Source organism: Myzus persicae, unplaced genomic scaffold (genome assembly GCF_001856785.1).
Source record: "Myzus persicae strain clone G006 unplaced genomic scaffold, MPER_G0061.0, whole genome shotgun sequence".
NCBI lineage: Eukaryota > Metazoa > Arthropoda > Insecta > Hemiptera > Aphididae > Myzus > Myzus persicae.
Window position 1 is genome coordinate 159,818 of NW_019104039.1, and position 15,940 is coordinate 175,757.

Sequence of the window (15,940 nt, forward strand, 5' to 3'; positions counted from 1 at the left end):
TGGTTTAAGACAAAGGTTTGGTTAGGTTAGGTCACTTATACTATTTAATATAACTATATTGATGATAACGAAGTACGATTGAGAGATAGCAAAACAGGAATATTAACCTATGCATATGGCATTATTGGTGAAAAGTTGGAAAAATATAATTGAGTTTGTGAAGACTTAATAGATACAGTCAAAAAAAAAAGTGAGAAGAGAAACCGTGTATCATGAAAACACCTATTTAAAGGATGGACCATATAATACGTCTAAGAGAACACAAAAGTTTAAATATTTGTGATTGATCTTGACACAAAAAAAGATCCACTTTTATAGTAATAAAATGAGACGATTGCTGGTTATTTGTCGTTTTATGCCTAACCAATCATCCAAAATCCACATTGGTACTCTATTTTATATATCTTTGAAAAAACCTTATATAACGTATTCAGTACCGATGTCCCGCGTAGTTATTAAAATTCAGTTGATTACCTTTTTTTGTGGAATGAATAACTATAGCCTCATTCCACTTTTCTGGTAGATCTTCATCTTTCCATATTTGTTTATACACCTCATAATATATTGCTTGATGTAATGCATCCGCACCATATTTGATAAGTTCGGCCGGTATAACATCTGTTCTAGGTACCTTCCAATTCTTCAGACCGTCAATCGCTTTATTGACTTCTTGCCTGGAGACAATCATTAATTACAGTTCTGATCTATAAACTATCCACGCTGGTTTTAGCATCTCTGGTACTAGTTTATTAAATAGTACTTAAAAATAATTTTTCCTACTACTGGGCAATGTGCAAATTTGAAATTATGAATTATAAGTATATTTTCCATATTTCTCTATTATGTGTTAAAAAATAATAACATTTGACTAACATAAACTGGGTTCACATCTACGTCAAGTGTAGTGAAGTGTTATTTTTGGGTTGTGTAATAAACAAGTCGCAACCAAGTATCCCAAGAATTGGTTATCAGTTGTAAAAATAATTACCATGCTCGTACAGGACACGAACACGAAGTAGCTTTAAAACCGACTTGGAGGTTACAATTTTAAATAAATATTTACACAGGATATTTGTTAGGTATATTTTTAAGTGTCATCACAGCAAAAACCTTTTTTTTTATTTTAAAGCCACAAGTATAAAACTATGATAACACAACAATTACATAACAGATAAATATAAAATAAAAAATACAGATTAACAACAGATTAGTTCATTATATATTATGTTATGAAGCCTCCAGTATAATGGTGATTATCGTTTTTATAGCTGTTTCAGATTTGGTGTTTAAAATAGAGTAAATATTAAGAGGGACATTAAGAGATTTGTGTTTAATAGAATTTGTTTTTTAAACCGCAGGCAGAACAGTTAAATAAAATATGAGGGAGGTCACAGATACACTCATTTGAATGACGTGTACAAAGCAGCTATTCGTTTAGTCCAAGTTTGAAAGAGTGACTAGGTAATAAGGAATGTCCTATACGTAAACGATTAAATTGGACTTTATCTGGTCTTTGTAACTTAAAGTTGTTAAACCAAGTATTTTTAATGATATCGGGTATTGTATGTCTATATCTCGAAGCGAACTCAGCCGGCAAGTTATACCAATAGGAAGACCATATAATAGATAGGTAGCGTTTTAAACATGGTATACAGTCAGATTGTGATAAAGGTGTAAGAGAAGGACAATTTGGATGGGAGGTAGATTTAGCCATATTATCGACGACCTCGTTGCCACGTATACCGATGTGACTTTGAAAAAGACTAAAAGAAGTGAATAATTTAGTTTGATTGATTGAGGTTGAAAACAAGAGAGTTAATACGAAGAACAAGATGGGAAAGGTGATAGTTGAAAGGGTTGGAAACTAAAGCCTGTTATATATATAGTCAGTGGCTATTAAATATTTATTCGGGTTGAAGTTTAGAATTAATGTCAGTGCTTCAATATAGTATAGCACTCAGCTGAAAAAGAGGAAGACGATGGTGGGTGATTATTTGTGAAAGATACATGTAATTCTGGAAAGTAGTAGCCAGCAAAAAAGGGTGATACTGATCCTTCAGTATAAATAATAATAAAATTAGAAAAATGAATATTAAGATAGTTTGAAAAAGTGCATTGACCATGGAACAAGACATTGATTTAAAATCGTTGAAGGAAAAATGGAAAATTAATAACCCAATTGAACATGAGGGGAACATAGTAAAGAGTAATATAGAAGCTCATAAAGAGGAAGTTTAAGTGAGTCGATGATAGTGAATTGGTAGAAACATGAAACAACACTAGCGATAATAGATAAGACTGGAGTGGATTTGGAGACATAGCGCCAATTAAGATACAACGAATAATAAATGCCAAAAATTAAGTGATTACTATGAGATAAAGATTTCAAAATAAATTTACCAGAAAGCCAGTGACATCTGATATTGAAGGGTGGGCAAATAGATTCAACTTCAATGGCAGGGCATGGAGTGGAAATTATATATCCCATAATGGTTCTAAGGCAATAGATCTGAAGTTTGTTAAGTTTTTTCTAATTAGAAAAAGAAGCCGATCCAAAAAATAAACAACCATAGTCAAGTTTAGAGCGTATAATAAAGAAGTAAATGGTTGATAAACATGAGAGATGAGAGCCTCATAGGGCCGGGTACCAGTTATTGATCTGAGGAAGTTACACAAAGAGAAGCGAATGCTGTGAATGAAGTTATATGTGGTAACCAACGAAGTTTATTGTCAAGAATGAAGCTTAAATAAGTGATGTTAGGAACAAAAGGTATAATAATGTAATTAAAATATATATTAAGATGGTTTAAGTATCTACGGAAAGTGAAAATGGCAGATTTGCAATTTTCAGCGGTAACTTCAAGTGACAATTTTATTAGGATAGTCCTTAGATCCTTCAGGGTAGAATTAAGTTTATCAATGGAAATATTGAGGGACTTATTAGAACAGAAAGTAACTAGATCATCAGCATAAATAAGGCATTTGTAAACGAGCGATGACAGATACATATCGGCAATGCTCATGTTAACGTTAAATAATATTGGTCTGAAACTGCTAATCTGTAAGAGGTCAGTGAAGGTAGAACGAAAAGTCGATGATCCAAGAGGGGAAGAGAAAGAAAGCTTTCTAAAATTAAAAAGAGAAAACAAAATATTACAAAATTTGCAAGGAAAATTTAATGAGGAGAGATGAGAAATGAGGGTAGGAATATTGACAGAATCAAAGGCGCCACGAATATCGTTAACTAATATTTAAAATATTATATTGATTGTGATTCAATTTAAGCATTGAAAATTAGAGTTAATGTTAAGAAGAGAATTTAAGAATAATTAAATTAAGGCCAGAAGGGTAGACGAAGAAAAGGGAGGAAGTAGAGAAGGTCAACTTATGAAGGATTCAGATAATTTAAGAGACAGGGTGTGCACCGTGCACCCAGGATAAGTCAGTTGTGTTACTAACAGGAGTAAGATTTTGGTTTGCGGGTATTAAATAAATAACTAATACTCTGGGAATAATAGTAGATTCAACTGGTAGACTATTATTTTTTTTTTAAATTTGTTGGGGCGGCGGGGAATAAATTTAGTTTTCCTGGAGTTAAAAAATTGATGATTTTCATGTAAACTGGGGAAATTCTTAAAGGGAAAACTTTTAGTTTAAGAGGAAGACGCCAATGTTACCACGACAGCAAATAGATTTGCAAAGATAGTAGAGGAGGCATGTAACGAGAGCACGCCTAAGGGCTGCTATAGGGGAGGAAAGAAGGCAGCATTGTGGTGGAAAAGAGAGATCCAGGAGTTGCGGAAAAAATGTCATTCAACACGAAGATATATCAAAATATTGTGCACAAGAAGAGAACCATACCAAGACGGAAAGGAGAACACAGAATACAGGGAGGCAAGAAGAGAGTTGAAGCACGCAATCACCGGAAATAAAAGGAACTGTTGGGATAATCTCTGCAGGCAGGTCGAAACTGATAAATGGGGCACAATATTGTGGACACCCACTTTTCGAAGTTGGGCTGCATGGCCAGGTGTATAGTGAAAATACGAATTCTCGGAGGTCACCGAAGAAGAGATATTAGATCAAGCGAAGAAAATCCCGCCAGGTTAGGTTAGGTTAAGGTTAGGACCAGATGGGTACCGGACCTGGTTATGAAAAGTATGGCACGCAGTCGACCCGATATCTCACGGAAGATTTACGATCTGTGCTTCGGCGCAGGTGAGTTTCCGACTATATAAAAGAATTCAACCCTAGTGTTACTGCTTAAGGATAATAAGCCACTTGATCGACCTTCGTCGTACAGACCGATATGCCTACTAAATAGCGCCGATAAGTTCTTTGAACGCATAATTAAGGAGAGACTCGAAACTTACCTGATGAGTAGTGGTGACCTGGACGAGCTGCAATTCGGCTTCCGTAAGGTTAGGTCCACAGTCGACGCAATGCAGAAGGTCATGGAAGCTTTGGAGTTGAAAGGCACGGGAGCTTTACGCCACAGACAGCTGTGTGTTCTTGTAGCACTCGATGTAGCAAATGCTTTTAACTCGGCAAGGAGGGATAAGATAAGCGATGTGCAAGGAAAGAAGCGAGTACGAAAATATCTGCACCGGACCTTACTAAGCTACCTGAGTAACCGGCCTCTGATATTTGGTGAAGCGCAAAGCAGAGAGATTACATGCGGTGTTCCGCAAAGATTGGCCATCGGCCGATACTGTGGAACATGATGTACGACGATTCGCTGGACACCGATCTGGGGGTAATAGCCCTGAATACAGCTCAGCCTCGTTAGTAGCCTTTGTGGACGACGTAGCGGCAATAGCAACAGGTCGCAACAAAAACTGGTTGGAAGATACGGCGAACGGAGCACCATTGGCAGTTGCTGGATGGATGAAGGATAATGAGCTCACACTATTGGTGCATAAGACAGAAGCCATGATGCTCACTACAAAGAGAGGCTATGAGACTCTCACGCTTATGGTTGAAGGAGTCAGGATTCAGCTGAAAGACAGCCTTAAATACCTTGGAGTATCGCTGTGTTGCAAGCTAGGATTCAGACACCATATCGAAACAGCTTCAGTGAAGGTTGGCGCGACTGCTGAAGCATTTAGGAGGATCCTCCCCAATGTCGATGGTACAAGGGAGAAGAAAGGAGGCTGTTGGCCACGGTGGTTACCAATCAACTGCTGCACGCAGCATTCATTTGGGCAGACGTGATGCAGTATGCCCACAACGTCGAAAAATTCTTGGGTGTACAAAGGAAAGTAGCCTTAAGATGTATAATGGCATATAGAACGGTTTAAACGGCGGCAGTGCTTGTTGTGAGCAGGAGGATCCCCGCACATCTGGTGGCACTTGAAAACCAGAAGCGTTACAAAAACAGGAGGCAAGGCATCCCCTTCGAAGAAATTACTATCGAAAAATAACAACAGGAGTGGCAGAAAGGCAATGCTAAGACGGGAAGGTGGACCGACAGAATTATAAGAAATATCAAACCATGGATTATCCGGAGGTTTGGCAGCTGTGACTTCCACTTGACCCAGATGCTCACCGGGCATGGGTGCTTCGGTGAGTATCTAGCGAGGTTTAAAAACGTCAATTCTCGGAGTGCGTGGACTGCGGAGCAGCAGTAGACGATGCGGAGCACACACTGTTCGTCTGCGACAGATGGTGGCAGACCAGGAGGGAACTGGAAGGCAATCTAGGGGCACCAATGGAGCCAGAAATCACAGTTGGGATTATGTTGAAGAGCAAGGAGAATTGGAGAATAGTGAGGCAGTTAATTTTCAAAGTGCTGTCAACGAAAGAGAAAGAGGAATACAAGGTTCAACGAACAGGCATAAGAGATCAATGAAATAGTTAAGTTTATTTTTGTTGTCCACCAAAGGCAAAATTTGGCAGGATAGAGCCTGCTTGTGTATTGTAAAGGTGTCAAGCCTTAGTTTAAGTTTATACATATTTAGTTGTTGCTTAATAAATGGTATGGATATAGGGGGAAGAACGATCCTACCTGGGTGAAGTACCCTCTGTAGCGCCGTGATTCAACACAAAAAAGGTTAGGTTAGGTTTGTCCTGTCCTACTGCTTGGAATACCGGACTGGGCAGAGCCGGAGGAAATAGTGAGTGCCCTCGCCTACGCTGGAGTAACCAACGTCGCAGCGAATGAGTTGGTGGTCCGGAGGAACATTGGTGGTCGAGGTGAACTCACCGCGAGTCTTTCCCTGCCGCTACCCGCCGCCATCCTGCTTGTGGAGGCAAAGAGTGTCTCTATAGGCTGGACCAGGTGTAGGTTCAAGCTGCTGGAGAAGACCCAACTGACCTGTCACAGGTGCCAGCTTAAAGAACATTTAGCAGCTGCATGCAAGAACAAGGCCAGATCGAGGCGATGCTATAAATGGCAGGGCGAAGATCACTTGGCAAAAGAATGTACGAACCTCCTGTAACCCCGTTTCCACAGACGCGTGGCCAGCAATTTAACCAGCTCGCCAATGGCGGGCTTTGCAGCGCTAAACAAAACAAGGGCGGACTTGCGCTCGGCTTGAAATTCAAGCAAATCAATATGGACCACTGTTGGCAAGCATACAATTTACTCTCGCAAACGGTGGTAGAGGAGGGCGTAGACGCGGTAATTGCTTCGGATCATCCCTGTTACCGTCGATTTTTAGTGGACTGTATAGGTAAAATTAAGTGTAATTAATAGATTTTATTTTTCTTTATTAATTCTTTTATTGTGCGGAGACCGACTCGGTGACAGGTATATGTACATTGATACGTGGTTGAATACACACTAAACTCGGAAGATATAATAAACTGGGCATCGATTCCGATAACATTAAATGCAGATAAACACCATAATAATAATAATAATAATATAATACACGCGTCACCAATCCCAAAGGCATAAGTCAAGAGTCTGGTGGCTGGCTACTCAGCGCTGGTGCTCGTGGTGCCAAACTTGGTATTTTCAAACGATGGCTTGCTGCTGCCAACGTTATCCGTGACGACGAGTTTGTTGCTGCCAGAGTGAATACCAACCTGTAGGTTAGCTGCTATGTATCAGCTCGTCCGAGATTATGCACTTCAGTTATTTTCTAAAGCGGATATAAGACTACGTGCGTGGCCTAGGTGATCGGTCAAGGGTTATCATTGCGGGTGATTTCAACGCGCGATCTGCAGCTTGGGGCGATTGGGAGAATAACGCCAGAGGGGACGAACTCGCCGCGTTTGCTGATTCCTTAGGTCTTGTTGTAGTCAACGAAAGCTCCGGCCCGACGTTTACTGGCCGAGGAGCGGGATCGATTGTCGATGTGACACTGGCAAGCGAGTCATTAGCCTTGTCCATCAACGGTTGGTCTGTGGAGACCAATAAGGACAACGGGTCGGACCACCAAACGATTTCATTTAGTGTGTCCTCAACTACAGTGCAAACACATATCGCCTCTCAGGGAAGACGATAGGACACTCGACGTTTGTTGGGTTAGGTTAGGGGACTCCCAATGATGAATTGGACCCCACGCAGGCAGCTGAAGAGTTCGAGAGCCTTGTAACGATCGCTGCTGATTTCGCGTTGTTAGTCTGGGCATAAAGAATGCCTTCAATTCAATAGGCTGGGATCGCGTGCTGGATGCCTTACGTCATTGGGGAGTCTACCATACCTCCTAAGGCTGATTGGATCTTACTTCAGCAACCGGAGCGCTGACATCGTTTGCTCCGAGGCTGCTGGCAGTAGCGAAAGGATTCAGGTATTGTGCTGCGTGCCGCAAGGATCGGTGTTGGGACCACTGCTCTGGAAATTCACTTACAACCGTATACTGAGGGTCTACTCAGCCTACTGGGATTTGCCGAAGATACTATGGTCATTGCCCGTGGGAGGTTCTGCCATGAAGTAGAGGCCATTTTAAATTATGCACTAAGTGTGGTTTCCATTGAAATTGCTGCGCTAGGTTTGTCACTTGCCACTGAGAAGAACGAAGCAGTGGTGTTCAAGAGAAAGTACATCGACACCGTGCCGAGGTTGTTTTTGAACAACACTCAAGTGCCAATGGAAAGGTGCATTAAGTACCTTGGTATCTAGGTGGACGACAACCTCCGCTTCAGCGAACACATAACGAATACAGCCTGTAAGGCGCAGAAAGTAATGCTAGCACTGAGTAGGCTAATGCCTAATATCGGCGGACCAAAGGAAGCTAGACGAAAACTATTGGCCGCTTTCGTTCAGTCTGTCATCCTTTACGGAGCACCGGTGTGGGGCCCGAGCTTTGAATATTCCAAGCAGCGTACGGACCAACTCCTGCTAGTAAAACGTCGTTCAGTGCTATGTTGCATCTGTGCGTACCAGACGAGGTCCCAGATAGCGGCCAATATTATAGCGTCAATGCCTGCCATTGATCTTCTGGTGACAGAACGTTCAGAAATTTACAGACACAGAAGAAACACTGCATTTCCGGACAACGGTACCGCAATGGAGACTCCAGCCTGGCGCCGAATTACAATACAACGATGGGTACGCCAACTGGATTCCGCGGAGAAAGGGGAGTGGACGAGTGGACCAAGACGAGAGCCCTTATCAGAAACATAGCCTGGTGTAGCAGAGGTCATGGGAGGTATACATATCACCTGACTCAGCTACTTAGCGGAGACGGGTGTTTTGGTAAGTACCTCCTCCGTATACGGAAGGAGATTAATAGTAAATGTCACCACTGTGGAGACGAAGAGGACGACGCCAGGCATACGCTATTCGAATGTCGAAGTTGGTCGGTGGGACGTAACGAACTTGAGAGGATGCTGGGACCATTGGAAATCGAGACATTAGTGGACAAGCTGACGTCATGTTCCAAGTTTTGGGACGTTGTGTCGACATTTGCAACACGGGTCATGCAGCAAAAAGAAGAACGAGAAAATAAGAAGAGGAGAGATCCCGCACGTGTTAGCTGTAGAATAAGTTAACATAAACTAGAATAAGTTAACATAAACTAGAATAAGTTTATAATGTGGCCTGAAAGGCAAAGCTTTGTGGATAGAGCCTCAAATAATGTTGTCATTAATTGTTTTGTGAGGATTCGTGAGCAGGATATTGGCCTGCGACAGTCCATAATTTGTGTAAATTTGCTTATAAACGGTACCAAATAGTTCGGAGGTATTATTACCTAACGCGAGAGTTTCTCTCGAACTTCAATGATATGCGCTTGAAAAAAAAAAAAGGTTTGGTTTGCCCTTGCGAACGCACTCGGCAAGGCAATAGATGACAGTGACTTGGTCAAAAAGTTGGTGCAATACCAAAAAGCGGTAGTTCAAGACTTGGATGAGTTGGCTAGTACTGGAAGTACCTGAAGCAATTGCCATAGTAACTGGAGGAAATGTAGAGGAGGCAAGAGTGGTGTTTGCAATGGCAGTAAGAAGGGGACAAAAATGGATGGTTGTATCGCTACCGGCTACGAAGGCGGCTCATGTTCAAAGGACTGGGAAACTCAGAGTTGGGTATGTGAGCTGCCGGATAAAGTATTGGGAAGAACGTGGGATCGGCAATTGTCCAAGGTGTCTGGAAATAGGACGTGGTCGAGCTGAATGCCTCGGAACCGACAGACAGGGCTACTGTCGAGAGTGTGGCCAACGGGACAGTATATCAACAGCTGCAATGATTGAATTCTTGCAGATCAACGTCGACGGAAGGAAAAATGCGCAGGACCTCATGCAATATCAAAGGCACGGGGAGCTGATGGAAGCTTATAATCAGTGAACCACACCACTGTGGCTAGGAAACTGAAGGATAGTTCAGCGACGTAGGTAGCAAAGCGGCCATTGCGGTTGCCAACCCCAGAATTCAAGTTCAAAAAATCGGGCTTAGATCCAATACAGTATTATGCTGGGCTAGACTTGAGGATACCACCGTCTACGCCTGTTACTGGTCTCCGAACACTGATTACACTATGTTCGTCGACTTTCTTGAAAGGCTTGATGGCAGCATAAAAAGCAGAAGCGGCATTGTTATCATCACCAGTGACTTTAAAGCTAAATCCCCAGCCGAGGGGGAGGGGGCATAGAGAGGAAGCAAAAGGCAAAGCCTTAATGGACATGATGGCCAACCTGGGCATGGTGGTGTGCAATTCGGGCGACAAACCAACTTTTTCAAGAGTGTACATCGGTGGCATTTTGAGGTTCCACATTGGTATTACTTTTGTATCCGGGAAGAGAAGTCACATTGTGGGTGACTGGCATGTACTAAGCCAGTATACTGGCTCACTCCACGGGTACATAACATTAAGAGTGTCAGCAACAAAACGTGCTGCACGGAGGCCAGCAGAGGAAAGATGGTCGTGGAGAAAATACGACAAATTCGAACTGGTCAAGTATATTACTTAAACCCAATCTACCACTAGGATGGAGTCGTCGTCCGCCACTGCACTGAATTGTACTGAACTGGACCAGTATATCAAGGGCGCATGCGACAGCTGCATGCCGAGGAACAGTTATAGAGGGGAGAAAACCAGCATACTGGTGAACTAAGGAGATCTCCGAACTCCGAGGAAACGACATACAGGAGCAAGAATGGTAAATTTTCAAAGCGGTTAAAAAGGCACTGACGAAAACCATTAGACCAAGCAAAGGGGCTAGCTGGAGTAATCTATGTGAACAAGGCGAGACGGACCCCTAGGGTCCGCCATATAAGCTCGTAACCAAGAAACTCGTTGGTAGAAGGCCAATTCCAGGACTCAGTGCACCGGGAAGTGTGGATTTCATGGTTAATGGACTCTTCCCCTAAGACGAGATATTCACATGGCCATTGTGGACGGGGCAACACGTGCTTCCAGAGGTCACGTGCGATGAGGTCAGGGAAATAAACTGGAGGATTCCACTAGGAAAAGCACCTGGCCCGGATGGAGTGCCAGACATGATAATTAAGGAGGCTGCCGCTATGAATCCGGAGATCCTGAGAGACGTTTTCAATTCTTGCCTTAAACAAGGCCTTTTTCCTTGTGCATGTAAAGCTTCAAAACTGGTGCTACTGGAAAAAAGCGACAAGCCGCTGGAAAACAGATCATCTTATAGACCTATATGTTTGCTCAAGACAGTGGGAAAATTGTTTGAGAGACTCATTAAAAGACGCATGGAGAAACACCTTCAAGAAAACAATGACCTCGATGAAAGGCAATTCGGTTTCAGGAAAGGCCGATCAATGATGGACGCTATCAGAGAAGTCATGAACTTGGTTGAGGCAGCGGGATCTGAGCCCCATCTCACCAGAGAGCTCTGCGTGGTCGTTGCCTTGGATGTTGACAACCCCTTCAACAGCGCAAAATGGAGAAGGATCGAGTAATCGATGCATGACAAGCGGATGCCCCAGTATCTTATATCCGCGATATAGAGATATCTGAACAACAGGGAAGTTTATTACGAGGGTAGATCATGGATCACTACCTGCGGTGTTCCACAGGGATCTGTGGTAAAACCACTGCTGTGGAATCTCATGTACGTCGATCTGCTCAGCGTGGACCCTTGAGGTTATGTGAAGAGCATGTCGTCTACAATCATGGTCAACTTTGCGGATGATGTAGCGCTGGTTACGACGGGGCGCACCTCCCGCATATTAGATGAGGTGACAAACAATGCATTTGAGAAAGTAGCGGAATGGTAGGCAAGGGCAGGCATAACCCTGTCAGTTTGCAAAACAGAGGCGGTCATACTTACCACAATGAGGGGCTATGATATGCCAGATCCACAAATACTAGGAGAACGCGTGGCAATAAAGGATCAGATTAAATATTTAGGACTGGAACTAAACAGAGTGCTGGGTTTCAGGGCCCACCTGGAGGCGGCCGAGAAGAAGGCGCAGACCACAGCAGTAGTATTGTCAAGATTTATGCCCAACGTGGGTGGCACTGGACAGAAGAAGAGGAGACTACTTGCCACAGTCGTTGAAAGCAAGATATTATATGGTTCGCCGATATGGGTTGGGGCACTCGTACACCAGAGGAATATTGATACTATTCTGAGGCCTCAGAGAGTCCTGGCGCTGAGAACTGCTATGTCGTATAGGACAGTATTAACGGCAGCTGTAACGGTTGTCGCGGGTATTGTTTCGGCTCACCTCCTCGTGTGTGAGAGGTCCGAAAAATAACTTCGCAGAGAAGAAAATGACAAAAATAGGGTAGTGAATGAAGTACGTGAAGCAATGCTCAACAAATGGCAAAAAGAATGGGACCCGAAAGCTTGGATAGGACGGAAACATGGCGTGGTGGACTTCCACATGATACAATTACTGTCAAGACCCGGATGTTTCCGGTACTACCTCCACAGATTCCAAAAAATCGACGAACTATCATGCCTGGACTGTGGGGAACCATCAGAAAACGCAGAGCACGTCATGTTCCGGTGCGCCAGGTAGTGGAAGGAGTGCCGTATCTCGAAAGGATGCTAAACGGGGACCTACAACCAGAGAAACTGGTAGGGTGTATGCTTCACAGCAGACAGAACTGGGATGCGGCAAGGAATTTTATGAAGACCGTACAATCGACAAGGGAAGCAGAAGAACGTGTTAGAAAAGCGAGCAAGATCAGCGGATGCATAAGGATAGGAAGAAGTATACTAAAACTAAATTAATTCATTGGAATTGTGCGCTGTAAGCGAACTTTAGAGGGATAAAGCCCTCTCTTTTTTGTAGAGCGAAGCTCAAAAGATAAACATTTGTCGTAATAATTATGAACCAATAAACGATACGGATACAGGGGGAAGGACGGCCAGAAAAGAGTGAAATGCCCCCCTGTAGCTCCGTAATATCACACACAAAAAAAAGGTTAGGTTAAGTTAGGTTAGGTTACCAAATCAATGCCCTGAAAATCTCTCCCAGATACTATAGAGATACCTCCAGATACCTACACATACCCAGCGCACTAGAACGAAAGCGCCTTCTACCAGCCAGCAAGAAGAGACCTAGAAGAGCATACTACCGACCGAAAATGCTAACTGGAAAATTGTGGGAAAAAAAATCAAAACAAATGGGAAAAAAAACAAAAACTGAGAATAAGCCAAATAGGAGGCGGAATAAGACACTTCTCCCGGACGCGATTGCAGTCAAGCCAGGACACAGAGAAACGGTCGCTAACATTCTCAAGGCGATGAGAAAAAACGTTGACCTAGAGTCGACTGGAGCTCAGATATCCTCTATCTCAGAGAGCCGAAATGGAGAAATATTAATCAAACTTAAGGCTAAGGGCAAGGAGAGAGCAGCCCTAGAAGTGGCTCTACAATCTCAATTGGGATCACGTGCGACGGTGAGTGGTCTTGTGACATACGAGGACGTTGAAGTAAAGGATCTTGACTGCGTGTCATCAGAAGCCGAAGTGGAAAACAGCATACGAAGTGCACTGGGTCTACCAGCGGACGATCAAACGGTCAAAGCTAGAAGCATGTGACAGTCGTTTATGGGTACATAAAGTGCTATCGTCCTTTTGAATGACGTGGACGCCCTCAAAATTCTCGAAAAAGGTCGGATTAAAGTAGGTTGGATAAATGCCCGAGTAAGGCTCAAAGTCAGAGCCACAAAGTGCTTTAGATTCCTGGATACGAGCATACAAGTCACGCATGCAAAGGACCAGACCACTCGGAAGCCAAGGAAAGACACAAAGCTTCAAGCTGCAACGCCCCGCCAAGATGTGTGGCATGCCAGGACATGAAAGAATCCACAGACCACTTCCCGGGTAGCATTAAGTGCGTGGCTTATCGTAGGGCCTAGTCCGAAAGTAAACAAGGTTCTAAAACAGAGGATAGAGTTGCTGCCAAAACTGGCAATACCCTAGAAATCCAGAGTAATGCTTAAGTGCATGCAGATCAACCTGAACTGTTGCAAAGCAGCGCAGGCCCTGCTCCACCAGGTCGTGGCCGAGAAATCGTCCGACCTCATATTCGCAAGTGAACCAAACCGAAACGAGGGTACAAACTGGCACACAGACACAACGGGTAAAACATCAATCGTCAATTTAAAACGAATAAGACTTGACAACGAAGGCATGGGGGAAGCGGGATTCAGGTGGGTCTCTGCCCACGAAATAATGCTATTCTCGTGCTATTGGTCACCCAACTCTTTGTTCGCAGAGTACCTGGATTTTCTGAACAGGCTGGAACGCAGCATAAGAAGCGAACGATCTGAGGCTATCAGATTGCAACGTCAAGCACCACACAGACTGGGGATCTCCGGCGAGCGAAAGGCGTGGAGAAGCTCTGGCCGACATAATCAACGCTCTAGGACTAGTCATCTGTAATAAAGGCAACAGTAGCACTTTCATCAAAGGGAGCATAATCGATCTGACCATAGCAACGACAAAATTAAGTCATAGGGTTTCGGTATGGAGAGTCCTAGAAGAGGAATCCCTCAGCGACCACTTCTACATAGAGTTTGACATTTACCTTGGCTCCAAAAACAGCGGCGCCCACAAAAAAAGATTTCGAAAAATCGACTTAAAAAAACTGGAATCAGCATTTACTTCAGTCAGATTCAATCAAATTGCGAATGCTGAAAACAGCTCCCTAGCCCTCACGGAGGTTATACACGAATGTCGGACCGTCGCACCATCAGGTAGTAGGACTAGGTAATCAGTCCACTGGTGGACCTCTGAAATCAGCGCACTCCGCAAAACAGCCAACCATCTGCGCAGGGTTTTCCAACGAAAAATAAAACTGGTCGACCGAGAAACAGTACTACTGATACTACTGAAGGAGAAGACGCGAAGGCAGAGAAGAGGAACTTAGTGCATGGAGAAAACTCTGCAATCTAGTCGAACACGACACATGTGGACTATCATACAAATTGGTAGGTTAAATGTAAATGTAAAATTTTTTCCAATAAACGATGGTGTATGCGGCGGTCATCAAAACCGCACACTTACCGACTACCGTTCATAACCGCACATTTTACATCGTTCAATACCGCACACATTTATTCTATTGTTAAAAAGGGAAATTTGGAAGGTCGATAGTTCAAAACCGCACACATTTCATTGACAGTTAAAAATTAAACATATTTTATTGTTATTAATTAAAAAAATAATTTAGTGTTAATTTTGTTGTTATTAAAAAATAATTTAGTATTAATTAAAAATCATAATATAAATAATTCAATATATAATTAAATTGAAATAAACTTACATCCTAATGTTTTTAAATAATCAATCAAGCTAATTTCGTTGTTAATGAAACGATCATATAATTTTAAAATAGATTTTTCTTTCTCCCTGCATACTTTGCGTGTACGGTTCACGTTGCCGTTTCGTATGAGGCGAAATTTGGTTTCAGTAATTATTTGTTGTTGTTTTAACACATCTATCTGGAAGAAAAAAAAACAAAAATAATTTAATAATAACTCAAAATATATTTATTATTTTAAATTCATATTCTTACTGAATGAAATATAGTAGGATGTGGAACATACAATGCATGCCTAAGTTGACTATGGTAACTTTCTGCACCGTTCGTCGTTCTTGTACTTTTATTGGGCTCTTCTGCCCACACATTAGTGAAAAATTATTAGTCTCAATATAATTATCCAATATGTAATCAGCAAAATCATAATATTGTTTTTCTTCTGAACAAGTAGCCATTATCTCAATAAACGACTCAGAAATCATATATGATAAGGCAAACCAAAAAAAAGTTTTAACCATAGTCCAGATTGTGAATTTTTATCGTCGTAGTTTTTTTTTTAATATTGGAATGGAACTGATTTTTCTGTACCATGCTTGACCAAGGTGGAAACGACAGGCTTTAATAATAATTAAAGGAAATACTTCTTTAGCAGCAATGTGAGCACCAAGTTCAAAATCTAATAGTAAGAGTGAAGGCTGGAATACACTATTGGCATTATTTAAACATAAGTCTTATATTGTTTCCCACATTTGTTTATAAATATCTTTTGTTTTTGATGGCAAAAAACAAAAAACAAGTGGTACGTAAT

At 42.4% G+C, this 15,940-nt stretch overlaps 2 protein-coding genes and 1 pseudogene across 2 annotated transcripts; 2 read left to right on the forward strand and 1 right to left on the reverse strand.

The window, feature by feature from the left end:
* Positions 1-8,134: 8,134 nt before the first annotated feature.
* LOC111037891 lies at positions 8,135-8,575 on the forward strand. Its single transcript, XM_022320735.1, has one exon. The coding sequence runs from the start codon at positions 8,135-8,137 to the stop codon at positions 8,573-8,575; it is 441 nt and encodes a 146-aa protein (XP_022176427.1).
* Positions 8,576-11,686: 3,111 nt separating this feature from the next.
* On the forward strand, positions 11,687-12,112 carry LOC111037892. The gene has a single exon (XM_022320736.1). The coding sequence runs from the start codon at positions 11,687-11,689 to the stop codon at positions 12,110-12,112; it is 426 nt and encodes a 141-aa protein (XP_022176428.1).
* A 3,047-nt stretch (positions 12,113-15,159) lies between these two features.
* Positions 15,160-15,665, reverse strand: LOC111037904 (annotated as a pseudogene).
* Positions 15,666-15,940: the final 275 nt, after the last annotated feature.